Raw genomic sequence first — 18083 nt, 5'->3', positions numbered from 1 at the left:
CAGTGCCTTATTTATCAGCTAGTCGGATCAGTTACCACTCCCCTACCACTCCTGCCCCATGTCCATCGCAAGATTCAACAGTCATTCTGATCGCCCCATTCTGGCCTCACCAGTTCTGGTTTCCTCTTTATCTCCGCATGTCAAAGCATTCTTCTTTTCTACTACTGATGTTTGTTTCTGGAACTGCTTGGTCAAAACAAAAGCAGGATCAGACATCCCAACCCATAGATGCTTCACCTGAGAGCCTACTTTTTGGATGGGCATCTTTGTTAAAACAGGAATGCTCATTGGCAGTGCGAGGTGTCCTCTTGAGTAGCAGGAAGGAATCTACAAGGTGGTCCTACCAAGGGAAATGGAAACTCTCTGCCTCCTGGGCTCAACAGAAATGTCTTGCTCCTGAGGCTGTAGGCATTCCTCTCCTCTTGGACTGTCTCCAGTTCCTAAAGGTGTCAGGGTTCGCTCTCAGCTCCATCAAAGTAGAGGCCATTAGTGCTTCCCCCAGCCCCATGGAGGGGTACTCTGTTTGTTTGCACTTGCCTGTTGACTGTATGATTCTGGAAGGGCCTCATGCAGATATATCCTCCTGTTCAACTCATCACTCCCCAATGGGACCTTAACCTTGTCCTCACAACATTGAAGTTGCCCTTCAAACCTCTGGGCCTCCTGCTCCCTTTCCCTTCTTTCCATGAAGATCGGTTTTCTGATAGCTATTACCTCTGCAAGAAGGGTGGGCAAATTGAGGGCCATGATGGCAGACCCCTCCATTCACCATGTTCCACTGTCAGGCTAACTCCACTCAGAGGATTTTGAAGTGGGTTTTAGGGTGCATTACTCTCTATCAATTATCAGTACTGTCTCCTCTCCTTGGGTAGGAGCCCATTCCACAAGAGCACAAGCATCAACTATGGCCACGCTTCACAACATGCCGCTCATGGACATATGTAGGGTGGCCACGTGGAGTTCAGTATATACCTTCTCTTCCCATTATGCTCTGGCGCACGATTCTGCGACAGATGCCTCATTCAGTTAGGCTATCCTACCTTCCATCATTTGTCCTCACACCCTCTTCCTGACTAGGTACTGCTTGTCAATCACCATCAATGGAATACAATAGAGACCCTCATTCAACAAAGAAGAGGTTACTGTAACTGGTGGTTCTTTGAGATGTGTGGTCCTTATCTGTATTCCAGTCCTGCCTTCTTTCCCATCTGCTGAAGATCTGATTGATTTGCAGTGGAGAAGGAACTGAGGGCGTGGTTGGTCCACCTCGCCTTTTATCATCTTGGTTGAAACCATGAGGCAGAACAAGGATGCATGGGTGGACCACTGGGCACTGCTACCTTTAAAAGCTCTGGCTCTGGGCGCATGGAGCATGCAAATAACCCTCAGTGGAATATGGCTAGGGACCACACTTATTGAAGAATCTCCAGTTACAGATAAGTAACCTCCTCTTGTGAAGGCCAGTTCTACTTATAAGTCTATGAAAAATCAGTTTGCACATGCTCAGTGATACTTCTTAGCTTTTAGCTGCTAAAATCTCCAAAAATTCCATCAGCACTGGGCATGTTTGTCTTTCGCAGTTCCTTGTGCTGACCAGACTACACATATGCCATGCCCCAGCTTAAAACTACAGGGAAGAAAAAAGACTTTCCCTGTAATGGTTGCTTTCAGCTGCTCTGGGTAGGGGCTAGGCATTGGAACTGAGAACAGGGAGCCTGTCTCCCACCTGGCACCCAGGTAATGTGGTAGGAAGCCATCTGATTTAAATGCAGAGGGGACAAAAGCCAGACCTGGGGAGAGGGAAAGGAGTAGGTTAGGACAAGGAGCCTGGAGAGACTGAGAGCCAAGCGGGTTAGGAGGCTGAAACTGGTTGGGCAAGGAAACTGGCACTGGGAGACAGGGGGTAGGAAGGGGAGACAGAGAAGCAGCAGAGTTGTCGGGGTGGAGTGGGACCTGGGACTGGCTGGGCAAAGAGGCTGGGACAAGGACCCAGGGAGGGGGACACAAGCAACTTTAATTCTGGCATTTCCTTACTTTAGAATGTGTGACTTTGCAACCTTAGTGTTTTTTCAGTGTCGTTTATTTGTGTGTAAGGTTCTATGACCAGTGTAAACTTAGCCCAGCACACTGGGTGGGGGCAAAGGAAGAAGGAATCTGTGTTGTTTCCCCTGTCCCAGGTCAGGGTAATAGCAGAGTTGCTTCATTCATTTCCACAGGGGAAAATGGCATAACTGCCATCCTCTGGCCCTGTTCCGGTTTATGTTCCCCTTCCTACACCATCCCAGCCAAACCTATTTACCAAGATGAAGCACGTTGAAATTTTTGAAAACGACTAATGATTTGGGGTGCCCAGTTCAGAACACCTTAAAGGGGGGCCTGATTTTCAGAAGGTCCTGAGCATCTACCTTCTGAAAAACAAACCCCTTTAAAATGTCTCAAGTTGAGTACTCAAAAATTTGAGGAGCCCAAAATCATAACTCACTTTGGAAAATTTTGGCCACTGAGTCATCCACAAACCTGTATTCAACAGTATAATGGCATATGTACCTCCTCTTTGGTGTCCTCAGAATCTCTTCCACATAACAGACAATGGCTGCTGCTGTCTATATGTGAAAAGTTTTGCTGGTATGGTGTAAACGTCATGGCTGTTCTTATAAAGACCTGTTAAGTTGGGTTTTGTTTTTTTTCCACATTCAGCTAACTGTAATTAATTGAGTGATTTCTTTATATTCAGGCAAGCCAAAGTAGATGTGAGAACAGCAACTGCTAAAGTTGATGAAATGACCAAATTGTTAGTGGACCTTCAAGCCCAGATGGAGAGAAAGGTATTGAAAGTTTTAGTGATTATCCTGTTGCAAACATGAAACTTAAATTAACTTAAAATTGTTTGTTTCCATATCATGCATCTCAAGCACAGTTCAGAAAAAATGTCTCAGTAATTGCTATGATTTTCAGGAAGAAGATGTAGTATCTGCTCAGGAGAGAGAGGAAGCGTCAGACAAACGCTTGCAGCAATTGCAATCTAGCATAAAACAATTGGAGACGAGGTAAAGAGATGAATGATGCCATTGAATGTGATTGATGATAATTTTAGAAGTGACATGAAAGCAGAGGTTTTCTTCTAAATATCTGAGTTCCATAATTTTGAGTAATCAAGTTCTCTATTTCTTATGCAGATGATATTTATCCTAGATTACTCATTATATTTTATCTGCTTCATTTCCCTACCCGCTCAGAGTCGCCTCTGGCTTCCTTTTTCTCACCTGAGTAAAGACTAGAGGACCACAAATCACTCGATCTCACTTATGTCGTAGTTTTGCCAGTGACTTACCAGTCTGTCCAAGTTTCACAAATTTTATTTACATTATCTGGAGTGGCACTGCTAAAGCCCCAAACATCAGTTTGAAAGTATTCCCTTGAATTGACCACCTTTGGGATGCATTCAGCCGCCTTCTACATTAAGACAAGTAAAAGCTGTTTCAAGTATCCGTTCGGAACTCTTGAGACTAGTAAGGACACTATAATAGCACACTAAGGTAAACTTTTTTCGGTGGTAAATGTCAGTGATAAAGATTTATTGAATATCTAATAAAGAGGATATGCTTTCAATTATAGCATTACCTGCTAATATACTTGAGGACGTCTAAGGGTTTCCATTACAATGTCTTTTCTCTCCCTTGTCCCTTTTATTGCCAAGGAGATAATTTGGCTGAACAAATTAATTCTGGGCCAAAATTTTGCACTAAATTGTTTTAACCATCAAACGTTTGTCAGATGACTTGATAACTGAATTTTCTTATTGAAGTATTTATAGCTCTTCTGAGGTGATTGTTTTTAACAGATTCACATTTCTTTGTTCCTGCTTCATGAGTGTGACTAGAAGAATCTAGCAAAAAGCCAGTACAAGAGCACTGGCCTACTTGTAACAATAGGGGCTCTTATTGCCTTGAAGTGTTGCACAAGTTGAAGTGCTTTACAGTGGCTTTCAAGAACTTTTGCCTGAACTAGGCATGGTAGTCTCTTCTTATTTGTTTGAAACTGGACCCAAAGTGATCCCCCAGCCATAGTTAATATAATGGTTTTTTTGTGTCCATATATATTTTGTCTTGTAAATATCCAAAAATCAATAACTTGGCTGCTTCAAAAACTACTCTAGGTGTAATCACAAAATGTTGATTACAGTCCATCATTACCATCACCTTTAATGCCTAATCTGAGCCCAACTACATTCCTGAGTATGCATCAAAGTCTGTCTCTCTCCTGTCTTCCCGCATGCCAACCAATAAAGTAAATCATGTTCCAGCAATAAGACTATTTAGAGCTAGTATAAAACTACAAGCCCTTTCTCAGTGCTCATGCAATTCTGTGTGTGCGTACATACACACAAAGCATTGCATCAGCACTGGGAAAAACCTGGTCGTTTTACAGTTGCTCTAGCTCAGTGGTTCCCAAACTTGTTCCACTGCTTGTGCAGGGAAAGCCCCTACCAGGCCGGCCCAGATTGTTTACCTGCCACATCTGTGGGTTCGGCCGATCGCGGCTCCCAGTGGCCGCGGTTCACTGCTCCAGGCCAATGGAAGCTGCTGGAAGCGGCAGCCAGTACATCCCTTGGCCTGCGCCACTTCCAACAGCTTCCATTGGCCTGGAGCAGCGAACTGCGGCCACTGGGAGCCGCAATTGGTTGAACCGGCGGAAGCATCAGGAAAACAAATTGGCCCGGCCTGCCAGGGGCTTTCCCCACACTAGCGGCAGAACAAGTTTGGGAATCACTGCTCTAGCTAGTATTATTGCTTGAACATGATTGACATTGATTGACATAAGGGAGTGCAGGAGACAAAAGGTTATATGTTATGTAAAAATGTATAATGCTGTTTGTTTAAGGTGTACCCATTCCTTTTGTTTAATATGTGGTGCTAGAACCATTTGGTAGTGGTATAACAAACTGACTTGCCTTGGCAAAGATTATGATTTAAGGTGGGTAGTAAGTATCAAAAGAATTGAAAAAAACAAATGGCAAATTATAGCACAAGCCTGCAACCCAGTATAGGTATCTCTGAATAGCAGTACCCTTCTCATTTTAATTATATGCAAAATGTTCAAAGTTAACTCCTTTCATTCTATTTCTGTCTGGGACAGTGATGGAAGATTAGGATGACATATTTAAAAAATGAGACTACCAGAGAATTTAAACATCATAATTTACAAGTAAATTTGTACTCTCTATATATGAGAACAACTAGTTTGCAAGAGTGAAAGTGTTTTTAGCAAGTTGCAAGTTCTACCAATGAGATCTGAGTGTTCGGACTTTCTAGATTATGTGTAGCTGTACAAGACTCTGAACAGTTGAGAACAGAAAGGACTGCTCTAGAAAAACAAACTAGAGAGCTACAGGCAAAGTGTGCAGATCTAGAAGAGGAAAAATATGATGCTATAGTAAAAGTCCGAGACAGCATGCAACTCTTAGAAGAAGCTAACCTACAAAAAAATCAGGTAAGACAAGGCATCAAGACACATTCTTTACTGCATCATTGAATACTGGAAGTTACTACGGGCCTGTTCTCATGACAAAAATTTATCCAGGGGGCTCAGTTACAACGCAATTGCCTCCTGACCCTATTGCAACATGGTTTATTTTTACTGTGTAAAGGACCTAACTGTGATGTAACTATTCTAAAGCCTGTTTTGTGTAGTAGACAGTCCAAAGCTTTAGCAAGGCACCCATTCCACTATCATGTTAACACGCTCAAAAATGTGGAATTGAGACAGGCCCCAGTTTTTCTAACTAGATAATGTATGGAAAGGAAATCCAAAAAAAGAGTGAAGAATTTTAACAGATATACAAAAGGGAAATGAAAGTACAAGAACTGAAATAAATGGAAGCAGCAAAAGAAAAGTCGGGAAACTGAGCAAAGAATGCTGGAGATAAAGATTTGAAAGTATTTATCTCTTCTGTGTTTTACAGGTCTATTTTAGGTATGCAAATTGTCACCAGGACCTTAGTTGTTGCCAGAAAACTTGTTTCTTGTATTCTGAGCATGGGTTATTCCTCATTGTCCCCCAGTTAAAAGTTTCTGAGAATCTTCTTGCTACTTTGTATGAGTTCCACCATTTTTCTTCCTTATAACCCGTCGTGGTCAACACTGAAGTGTTTGTTTGTTGTGCTAAGATTTTATCTAAAGGGACATCCTTTGAGTAGTTGTCTCAAGTTGCAGTGGGGGAGGTTTAGGTTGGATATTAGGAAAAAGTATTTTACTAGGAGGGTGGTGAACCACTGGAATGGGTTACCTAGGGAGGTGGTGGAATCTCCTTCATTAGAGGTTTTTAAGGTCAGGCTTGACAAAGCCTTGGCTGGGATGATTTATTTGGGGATTAGATCCTGCTTTGAGCAGGGGGTCAGACTAGATGACCTCTTGAGGTCCCTTCCAACCCTGATATTCTATTATTCTGTTCTCACATATCAACTGGTTGCATTGAACTGGCTTGCAGAAAGCATATTTGCTGCAAAGTAACAGTCACCCATTCTCATGTCCAAGTTTATTGCCTTCCTGACATGCTTGAGTTCAGATAACCAATAGAATGAAAAGTTCAACACAGTTACCTAACTTTTTTGTATCGAACAGTGGTATTCTGATGCCATTTTGCAAGCTATCATTTCTTTTTCTGTTTACTAAAGATTGTCATCACTGACATTTTTTTTTAATGAAAGAACACACTATTTTTATTAAAGGTAATTGTAGTTACAGTATTTCATATTTTTTTTCTAGGCCCTGCTCCGAGAGAAGCAAAAAGAAGGGGAGATAGAAAATATGAAAGAAGCAATTTCTCAGCTTGTACAAGATGCTGCTGCAAGAACTAAAAAGGAAGTATGTTATCCTCTTACAGCCCACTCGTCTGCATAATTTCCAGTGCTAGTTGAATTAGTGTAGTTTGAATAAACATTTTTTTTATTTACTTCTTAAAACACTGTATAGCAAATTCACGATAATTTCAGCAGTGTATCAGTCTGTTCTTCAATGAGTATGTAGTAGTGTGGATCCCAGTGTAGGTGGACATGCACCCAGTATGTGAGAGAGCAAATTTTTTTATTTGCAGTGTCCATCAGGGCCACACATGTGCCCTGTGCCATCTTATGCTCCCATGTGAGGGAATAAAGGGTGGTGCAGATTTCTCAATTCCCTCTTACTGCTTGTGGTAGCAAGACGGAACCTGGTGAGTGTCCAGTCCACTAATTCTTAGCTCAGACTAAACTTCTACACGTGTTCAAGAAAATCTTCCGAACTATTTATCTTCTCTGTTGACTACAATGAACTGTCTCCATCCATCTGAACAGAACTCTACCACTAGATCACCCCTTCTCACGCCCATACATAGACCTCTCTGTACTGAGCTCATTAGCTCATGGTGAACTCAAAACCTGCATGCTTTAAGTCCTGTCTATCCTGCGATGGACTAATCCCCTTGAAAGATGGGCACATCAGCTGTGTCTTCTGTTAGAGGGAATCTCGAGCAGATTATGAGTCTGTTTATCATTCTCTGTGAGAACACTTAAGTCATGGGATGTGAGGCTAAAGCTCCATCTTCTGGAACAGTCCATGAAGGTCTCATTACACACTAAGGATACAATCTCCAGAGTGCTGCTGGCAGACAAGCTAGCTTCACCCAGTGCCCCACCTAATAGACAAGCAACACTGAAGAAGGCAGTGCTAAGGTAAGAGCCAGCACCCACACCGCTGATGTCAAAGTCTGGCCACGTCAAACACAAAAGCATACTCAAAGCAGAGCTCAGAGTCCTATAATGACAGACATTACTGGCTTGCCCTACCACTGGCTCAGGGCTCAGCTACCACCAGATCCTCAGGAATGGCACTGGTTGAACCAATATTCAGCAAGATAGCTATATTTCTAAAGCCTTCACGTTCCTCTTAGGGGTACTGGGGCCTATCATTTCAAGCCCTGAGAAACAGATGTCCAGCCCTCTTGAGAAAGGTGATGTTGTCATTTGCCCTTCTCCCCGCAAGCATCCGTGGCCAAGACCATCTTCACCACCATACCAGGAAGAGCTGGATCCAGGGACAGAGTTGCACCAAATGCCCTGTTTTCATTGCCAAAGGACTTTCATCTTCATTACCAGATGAAGCAGTATTCTTTGGACCGGATGATTTAAGTGTTGCAGGAGCTCCTTGTGGGGATTACTGAGACTCTGGATATCAAGACCTTGGCTGTATCAGAGGAATCCTACAAGCTGTTTGACAGCTTGTCAGCTTCTGGTCTAGCCAGGATCTTCCTCCCCATAAATGCTCAACCCTGCCAGTGCCCAGAGGCAGACACTGGCCATGATAACACCCATTGCAAAATTAGTCAAGAAGGGGTGGGATTTGAGTACTACTACGCTTCCCCAATTCAGGCTTCTTAGTAGTGTCAGTGAGACACAAAAAAAAGTTGAAGTAAAGTAAGAGGACTCACAAGGACCCCCAAAAGTTTTAGTCTTAGCCTACTGCAGCTACAAGTAGCTTACTTCCAGACCTTACTCGCCAAATATCACTTCTAACATGGGACGGGTGACATGCTTCCTGACAAAGCTCCTGCATGAAAGCAGTGAGGAACTTAAACATAATTAAGCAAGGTCAACTAGTGACCAAGACAGCCCTACAGGTCATGGTGGGCACTTCTGATGCAGCGACCAGGTGTGTGACAGCCATCGTGACAATTGCCATTCATCATGGCTTCAGGCACAGGGCATCCCAAGAAAGGTATAAGTCACAATCGAGGACTTGCCATTACTGGCAGAGACTGCTTGCTGTGGGTTCAGGAGAGTCTCATACAAAGCAGGAAGCCTTCTATCAACAAGACTTATTTCTTGAAATGGAAAAGATTTTTCCATGGTTACATCAACACTGCAAAAAAACAAAACAAAAAAAACCTAACCAAACCTGCGGCAGCATGTCTCATAACCCACGTCTACAGAGTTGAGCTTGCAGGGTTCTCACAGGGTGAGAATGACAAGTGGGTGGACATTCCAACTCATGCTCTTAAACCTGGTAAGAGAGTGGGTCTCAGAGCCCAGGTTCCACTCCAAGCAGGAGCAACTACCCGGTATTTTATTTATTTATTTATTTATTTATTCCTCCCCAGAGTAGACTTACCCTGTATGGGTGGCTCAAAGCAATGTCAACCTAATGGAGGCCCCAATACTGAAGATCCTTGACTATATGCCATTCCTGAAACATGTGGGACTAGCATTTAACTCTCTGAAGTTTCACTTGGTGGCAATATTGGTGTGTTGCACTTGAGTACTTTTGTACTCTGTCTTCTTATATATAAAGGTATCAGAATTCCTCAAGAGTCTCCTTTATACCTGTCCTCTCCTGGGATCTTAATGTTGTCCTAAAACTCCTGAACTCTCCCTTTGAACCACTATAGAAGTGCTCACCTTACCATCAAGACTATCTTTCTTGTGGCCATCACTTCAACTTAGTGAGCTCCAAGCCCTTATGGCTGAACCAGCTTTCCATCAAGACAAGGTAGTGCTGAAATCCATATCCAAAGTTCATCTGTAAGTGGTCTCTGAATGAATTTCACCTGAACTAATGAATTACTCTACCCACTTTTGTTGCCAAGGGCACACTTGATGCCATGAGAAAAGAAACTGCATACTTTCAACATATCTAGAGCTTTGCTTTATTACCTTAACAGGACCAAGTCTTTAGGCTGTCTCCATTTCTCTGTGGCCCTATCTGGCCTGAAAAAGGCCAAGACTTCTCATCCTAGAATCTCCAAACAGATCACGCAGTGCATTTCCACCTGATATCAGATGGCTGGCAAACCTCTTGTTTTCAAAACATCGAGACACTCTGCACCAGGGCACAAGCAGCAGCATTTTCCTGCATAAGAAACATTTCAATGTGAGAGCTGCAATATGGAGTAACCAGTGACTTGTTTTGAACATTTAAGCTCGTACCCCATGGCAGCCAGGTCAGAAGCCAAGTTCAGGAAAGCAATACTGCAGTCTATTTAACTGACTGACTGTAGCTGAAACTCCTCACTCCCACCATCGGAGGACACTGCTTGCCAGTTACCTGCAGTGGGATCCACATTGACTACAGCATCTCAAAGAATGGTTGTTTAATACATTGTTCGTGTGGATCCCACTATCCGCCCTCTGTCCCCACTTTTCAGAATCCACAGCTACTTAGAGTTTTGAGTTGAAAGGGACCTGAGGGAGGGTTATGGTCACTGTCCTTTATGATCTTGCATGGGAGAATGAGGCAGCACAGGGCACATGTGCAGCCCTGACATACACTATTAAAAATAAAATCTTGCATACATGAGGCACATGCGTTTACAATGGGATCCATGCAGACTGTCACATCTCAAAGAACCACAGTTGCTGCAGGGTAGGTAACTGTTCTTTTCATTTTGAAGTATTAGTAAGCCCTGAACAACTATAGCAGACTCACTTGGATAAGTAGAAATCTTGAACTGAATAATGTGCCTAGAGGCAGTGGGGGAGCAAGGCTGCTATTTTAGGAGAAAGTGGCCTCTCCTCCCATTCTGCTGGTGAGAGGTAAGATGTGTGAGGGGAAAGAGAGAAGCATTTTGATGAGAGGGTGGTGCAGGCTGGGAGATAATGAATGAAGAAAGTAAATGAAGTAAGGCAGTTATTGACTATAGAGGAGAAGGAATGCATGGGAGAGACTGCACTTGTAACTGTTTAAATTTGAGCTCTGCCATTCATTCATTCATTCATGTCACACACACACAATGATCTGTAAATGTTCTGTGATATGATCTTGTAAAGAAATAGCTCTTTTGGTGCCCACTTTCTGTTTCTCCAGAGTTAGAGAATGTGTATATTAAAAATGTTACATAGAGGGATTTTAATGAAATAGGGTTTGAGTATAAAAAGCAACAGAGAATGAAAATACGTTCACTTTTTTCTAGTATGTTTAACTAATGATAAAATTTAGTAGTTTTTTAGCAGGGGACTACAAAAATGAGATTTGACTAACATCCATCCTGCACAGTCAAGGATATAAGCATGTTTTAAAAAATCCCCAAGACAGCCAGTGGCATTTGGACCGTGGCTTTTTTCCATCTCTCATTACATATATATTTAATGTTGATGGGCTGCTAAGAAAACTTTTTCAGATCGCTTTGTCCACTGTCTTTCGTGTAGTAATCATTAGCTGGGCCAGAACCCCAAACATACCTATCAGATATTTGGAAAACTACTTCCTCAGCTATTTTCTTTTTTTGTGAAGAAGCTTATAAACACTGCTCTAGTTCTCTGTGATATACTACTGTTATTTCAATCTATTGATTTTTTTATTTTGGGTGTTCAATTTTGTTTTAATTCACCTTGGATACATATTTGAGACAACTGATTCTATCCTTTTTAAAAGAAATCTTTTAAATAAGTGTACAAACAAGCAACGTCTTCAACTACTTTTAGGAATGATTTCAAATTTTTTTTTTTTTTTTACTTCACACCTACTTTTTAACTACAATGTTTGTTTAATAAAATGTAGCTTTGCAGATACATCATTCTTATGGTAAACTGGTGGCCTTAACTGCTAAAAAGATACATTATTTAACTGAAAGACTATACAGAGCCTGCATGAGCAGCTACATTTCATAACTCTGTCTCATTCATATATGTCCATCTAGGTCATACACACACATTCTGAGTATATATAATACCCATGCATTTTATCATATACATATTATGAAATGTAAGTGCCATCCATATTCAAAAAAGAACTGCATCTTATGCCCAAAATGTCCAAAACACTTAATCCCCACGTAATTTAGCCTGTATCCCAAACAGACTCAACAATAGGTGGTGCCAGTCATTTTTCAGCTTTGTTATTAGAATGGGCCTGTGCAAAGGATGGATCTTCCATTGTTCCCTCAGCATAGCAAGATCATGATCTGCTCTTTGAACTGGATCTAGAAATGAATAGGGGGCCAGGTGGGTCACAGTGTCTTAAGAACATAAGAAAGTCCATACAAAGGTCCATCTTGCCCAGTGTCCTGTCCTCTGACAGTGGCCAATGCCAGGTGCCCCAGAGGGAATGAACGGAACACGTAATCTTCAAGTGATCCATCCCCTGTTGCCCATTCCCAGCTTCTGGCAAACAGAGGCTAGGGTCACCATTGGTGGACCTATCCTCCATGAATTGATCTAGTTCTTTTTTGAACCTTATTATGGTCTTGGCCTTCACAACATCTTCTGGCAAAGAGTTCCACAGGTTGACTGTGTGTGGTATGAAGAAATACTTCCTTTTGTTTGTTTTAAATCTGCTGCCTATTGTTTTCATTTGGTGACCCCTAGTTCTTGTGTTATGAGAAGGAGTAAATAACACTTTCTCCAAATCAGTCATGATTTTATAGATCTCTATCATATTCCCCCTGCCCCCTTAGTCATCTCTTTTCCAAGCTGAAAAGTCCCAGTCTTATTGATCTCTCCTCATACGGCAGCCGTTTATAGAATCATAGATTAGGGTTGGAAGAGACCTCAGGAGGTCATCTAGTCTAACCGCCTACTCAAAGCAGGACCAACTCCAAATAAATCATCCCAGCCAGGGTTTTGTCAAGCTGGACCTTAAAAACCTCTAAAGATGAAGATTCTACGACTTCTCTAGGTAACTTATTCCAGTATTTCACCACCCTCCTACTGAAGTAGTTCCATACCTTTAATCATTTTTGTTGCAGTTTTCTGAACCTTTTCCAATTCCAATATATCTTTTTGAGATGGGTCGACCACATCTGCACGCAGTATTAAAGATGTGGGCGTACCATGGATTTATATAGAGGCAATATGATATTTTCTGTCTTCTTATCTATCCCTTTCTTAGTGATTCCCAATGTTCTGTTCACTTTTTTGACTGCCACTCACATTGAGTAGATGTTTTCAGAGAACTTCCACAATGACTCCAAGATCTCTTCCTTGCGTGGTAACAGCTAATTTAGACCCCATCATTGTATATGTATAGTTAGGATTATGTTTTCCAATGTGCATTACTCTGCATTTATCAACATTGAATTTCATCTGCCATTTTGTTGCCCAGTCACCCAGTTTTGAGAGATCCTTTTGTAGCTCTTCACAGTCTGCATGGGATTTAACTATCTTGACTAATTTTTGCACCAATTACACATTTCTATGAAATAGTAACTGATCTATTTAATGGCGCATTGCTTCCTGAAGTGCCAGGACCCAATACCATGTAATAGAGGGGGTCTGTGTTTTCCCAAATGGAAAAATCTGTCCCATATTCACATTTGAATCACAATATTCCATCAGAACTAACATCTACTGAACAATGTGCTGTAAAACCAAGGTCACGTATTTGGATCCACCAACATGGACCCCTCTTTTCTATACAAGAGCCTTAAATATTAGAACATAAGAATGGCCAAACTGGGTCAGACCAAAGGTCCATCCAGCCCAGTATTCTGTCTGCCGACAGTGGCCAATACCAGGTGCCCCAGAGGGAGTGAACCTAACAGGTAACGATCAAGTGATCTGTCTCCTGCCATCCATCTCCACCCTCTGACAAACAGAGGCTAGGGACACCATTCCTTACCCATCCTGGCTAATAGCCATTAATGCACTTAACCTCCATGAATTTACCCAGTTCTCTTTTAAACCCTGTTATAGTCCTAGCCTTCACAACCTCCTCAGACAAGGAGTTCCACAGGTTGACTGTGCGCTGAGTGAAGAAGAACTTCCTTTTATTTGTTTTGAACCTGCTGCCCATTAATTTCATTTGGTGGCCCCTATTTTTTATGGGAACAAGTAAATAACTTTTTCTTCTTCACTTTCTCCACACCACTCCTGATTTTATATACCTCTATCAATCCCCCTTAGTATCCTTTTTTCCAAGCTGAAAAGTCGTATCCTCTTTAATCTGTCCTCATATGGGACCCATTCCAAACCCCTAATCATTTTAGTTGCCCTTTTCTGAACCTTTTCTAATGCCAGTATATTTTTTGAGATGAGGAGACCACATGTGTACACAGTATTCAAGATGTGGGCGTACCATGGATTTATATAAGAGCAATAAGATATTCTGCATCTTATTCTCAGTCCCTTTTTTAATGATTCCTAACATCCTGTTCCCTTTTTTGACTGCCGCTGTGCACTGCGTGGACATCTTCAGAGAACTATCCATGATGACGCCAAGATCTCTTTCCTGATTATTTGTAGTTAAATTAGCCCTCATCATATTGTATGTATAGTTTGGGTTATGTTTTCCAATGTACATTACTTTACATTTATCCACATAAAATGTTATTTGCCATTTTGTTGCCCAATCACTTAGTTTTGTGAGATCTGTGTGAAGTTCTTCACAGTCTGCTTTGGTCTTAATTATCTTGAGCAGTTTAATATCGTCTGCAAACTTTGCCACCTAACTGTTTACCCCTTTCTCCAGATCATTTATGAATAAGTTGAATAGGATTTGTCCTAGGACAGACCCTTGGGGAACACCACTAGTTACCTCCTCCATTCTGAAAATTTACCATTTATTCCTACCCTTTGCTCCCTGTCTTTTAACCGGTTCTCAATCCATGAAAGGAATTTCCCTCTTATCCCATGACAACTTAATTTACGTAAGAGCCTTTGGTGAGGGACCTTGTCAAAGGCTTTCTGGAAATCTAAATACACTATGTTCACTGGATCCCCCTTGTCCACATGTTTGACAAGAATTCTTCAAAGAATTCTAATAGATTAGTAAGACATGGTTTCCCTTTACAGAAACCATGTTGACTTTTGCGCAACAATTCTATGTGTCTGACAATTTTATTCTTTACTATTTTTTCAACTAATTTGCCCGGTACTGATGTTAGACTTACTGGTCTGTAATTGCCAGGATCACCATTAGAGCCCTTTTTAAATATTGGCGCTACATTAGCTATCTTCCAGTCATTGGGTACAGAAGCTGATGTAAAGGACAGGTTACAAACCATAGTTAAAAGTTCTGCAGTTTCACATTTGAGTTCTTTCAGAACTCTTGGGTGAATGCTGTCTGGTCCCGGTGTTGCTGTTAAATTTATCAATTAATTCCAACTCGTTCATGGGAGCATGTCATAAATTTTAAATACAGTAGAACCTCAGAGTTACACCAGAATTGTGAACTGACTGGTCAACCGTACATCTCATTTGTAATTGGTAGTTTGCAATCAGGCAGCAGAGAGGAAAAAAAGGCAGTACAGTATTGTTAAACTACTTAAAAAAAGTATGGGAAAGTATAAAATTTTTTTGACAAGGTAAGGAAATTGTTTCTGTGCAAGTTTCATTTAAATTAAGGTGGTTACAAGAGCATTTTTCTTCTGTATAGTAAAGTTTCAAAGCTGTATTAACTCAATGTTCAGTTGTAAACTTTTTAAAGAACAACCATAATGTTTCGTTCAGAGTTACGAACACTTCAGATTTATGAACAACCTCCGTTCCCGAGGTGTTCGTAACTCTGAGGTTCTACTGTAGTGTAGACAGACATGGAAACTATGTAACTGTCAATTGCACTTCAATCTGCCAGTATCCTTATCCACTTCAAGATGCTGCTCCTGATCTTAAGTGTAGCAAGTGACAATATACTCACCTTTTAATTTAGTTTCCACTTTCTAAAACTAAGAGGACATCATGTTCAAAATACTTAAAAAATAATGTATTCATTTGACAAGCATGAAGCATCTTAGTTCAGTAAACACTTTTTGTTTTCAGTATTTAGTTTTTCTCTAGATTAAAATTGTCCAGACAATTGAATTTATATTTAATAACTATTAATGAAGGTCTGTCTTAGATTTATTAGAACCACTAGTCCTTTCAACTCTACAACCTCTGACAAAGTATTAACGGTATCTGCCAAAAATTAGGTAATTAATTGTCTGCATATCATTCAAGTAAACATGAAAAAAATGTCAGAAACCAAGGTCTCGTGCTGCGCTTACTCAGTCATCAGGCAGCCAACAAGCAAGCCACCTTACTGCTATAGCCAGTCAGGTGGTTCTGCTGTAGCTTAGCTGCATTTGATGGTTTTCTGATGACTTGGCAGGTACAAATGAAGACCTAAATTTTGGGTTTACTCTGAAACATGCAGAACCTTACTTACATTATTTTTGGCAGATACTTTTACTACTTTGTCAGAGGTTGTAGAGCTGAAAGGGCTGGTAGTTCTAAGATAAAAGCTTATGTCAATTCAAATTCATGAACATTGTTCTATAGGTTTCAGAGTAGCAGCCGTGTTAGTCTGTATTCGTAAAAAGAAAAGGAGTACTTGTGGCACCTTAGAGACTGACCAATTTGTTTGAGCATAAGCTTTCATGAGCTACAGCTCACTTCATCGGATTCAATATAAAGAAATCTTTCATAGTGCAGAGATGTTATGCAAGATAATAATATAGAAAAGTTTTCCCTAGTAGTTTTTTACAGCATCAAAAACAGTCGATGGTGCACTGTTAATGTCAGCAGTCTTCCTGCAAGCATTCTAACAGTATAGTTCTCTACTGCAAGGATGTACAGTATGTTGGCAGAACTTCAAGTGTCTAGATGGCACAGAAGAAGTGTACTCTTATGACTCATGAAAGATTCTCACAAATGCCCTGAGGACCTAAAATGTTGCTGTCAGTGCAGATGTAGAGAGAGCCTTTACATGGATTCTTAAAGAAACATTCACTTCTGTAAATATGTTCACTAGCATTCATTATGCCTGATGTTTTACTGAGATAAACCCAGAGCTACAGTTAATTTACTGATATAGCACCTGATCCTGTGAGTTGCTGATTGCCTCTTGAGAGCACAGAGTGAGCTGCAAAGTGTGGTTAAAATTGCCTTCTCATTTTTTTTGCATCAGTGGAGCATTATTTCCAAATTCTCTTCTGCATAAGAGAAGAGGCTTTCACTGAGAAGTGTTAGAGAGACAAGGTGGGTAAGGTAATATCTTTTGTTGGACCAACTTCTGCTGGTACAAGTCACAAGCTTTCGAGTCACACAGAGCTCTTCAGATTTGTCTTAAAATGACTATGTAAACTTCAATAGCCTAGGATTTCATGGTGGGAAAAGCACTTTTCATCTTTGTGCACAAACATGAATGTGAAAGCTGGAGTTTCCACCTTTTCACAAAACCAGCTAAAAGTAAAACATCAGTTTTTGCGTTCACATTTTTTCAAAGAATTATAATATAGTGGATGCCCGTTAATCATAATCCTGAAACTAATAGCAACATTTTGTCAGGAGCCAGTCTTGTCCCATTGACTTTAATGTTATTGGGATTTGAATATTAGCATCAGGCATGCTGTTTATTAACAACTTCTTTGAAAAAACAAAACAAAACAATCACTAGCAAATGTGTGGGGTTGCAACCAAGGAAAGAAGTGCTGAAGCTGCATGTTACCTCTTCCTGCGCTCTCCAGGCTGCGTCCTGCTTTGACGCTGGGGGCTGGCACTTCCTCCTTTGGCTGGATGGGGCAGGGGTCTGGAGGGGGGCAGTCAGGAAGGAGAGGGGGGGTTGGATGGGCAGGGGTCAGGGGGGCAGTCAGGAAGGAGAGGGGGGGTTGGATGGGGCAGGGGTCTGGGGGGCCAGTCAGGAAGGAGGGGGGGTTGGATGGGGCAGGGGTCTGGGAGGGGGCAGTCAGGAAGGAGAGGGGGGGTTGGATGGGGCAGGGGGTCCAGGGGCGGTCAGGGGACAGAGAGCAGGGTGGGGGGTAGATGGGACCATCAGGGAACGGGGGGGTTGGATGGGGCAGGAGTCCCAGGGTAGCCATCGGGAGCAAGAAGTGGGGCGAGGGGGGGGAATAGGGGGGAGGAGCCAGGCCATGCCTGGCTGTTTGGGGAGACGCAGCCTCCCCAACTGGCCCTCCATACAATTTCAGAAACCAGATGCGTCCCTCAGGCCAAAAAGTTTGCCTGCCCCAATATAGGATCCTGGAAGCTAATAGCTTTTCCCATTGTCTTTCAGGTGTATGCCAGGATGTTCTTATCTGTGGGAGTCATTCTGTTGTCTTTTTGCTTGTTCTTCCAACTGTCCCCATTGAAGTAAAACAGTGAAGGCATATAACAAATATTGCATTACCTTCATGTAGTT

The 18083-nt window shown here is 41.7% G+C and overlaps 1 protein-coding gene across 4 annotated transcripts in view; it reads left to right on the top strand.

Moving 5' to 3' along the window:
* The window catches only part of SCLT1 (sodium channel and clathrin linker 1), a 137010-nt gene that overhangs the window by 38083 nt on the left and 80844 nt on the right, over nt 1–18083 (top strand). For all 4 annotated transcript variants that reach the window (XM_073341115.1, XM_073341118.1, XM_073341116.1 and 1 more), the window contains 4 exons: nt 2735–2825; nt 2956–3047; nt 5313–5490; nt 6765–6863. In XM_073341115.1, the coding sequence (XP_073197216.1) occupies nt 2735–2825; nt 2956–3047; nt 5313–5490; nt 6765–6863 (460 nt within the window). The remainder of the gene's footprint in view (nt 1–2734; nt 2826–2955; nt 3048–5312; nt 5491–6764; nt 6864–18083) is intronic.

This window comes from Lepidochelys kempii, chromosome 4 (assembly GCF_965140265.1).
Source record: "Lepidochelys kempii isolate rLepKem1 chromosome 4, rLepKem1.hap2, whole genome shotgun sequence".
NCBI classification, from domain to species: Eukaryota; Metazoa; Chordata; order Testudines; family Cheloniidae; genus Lepidochelys; species Lepidochelys kempii.
The sequence above is the reverse complement of the archived record's forward strand: the minus strand, read 5'-3'. Positions and strand labels throughout refer to the sequence as shown.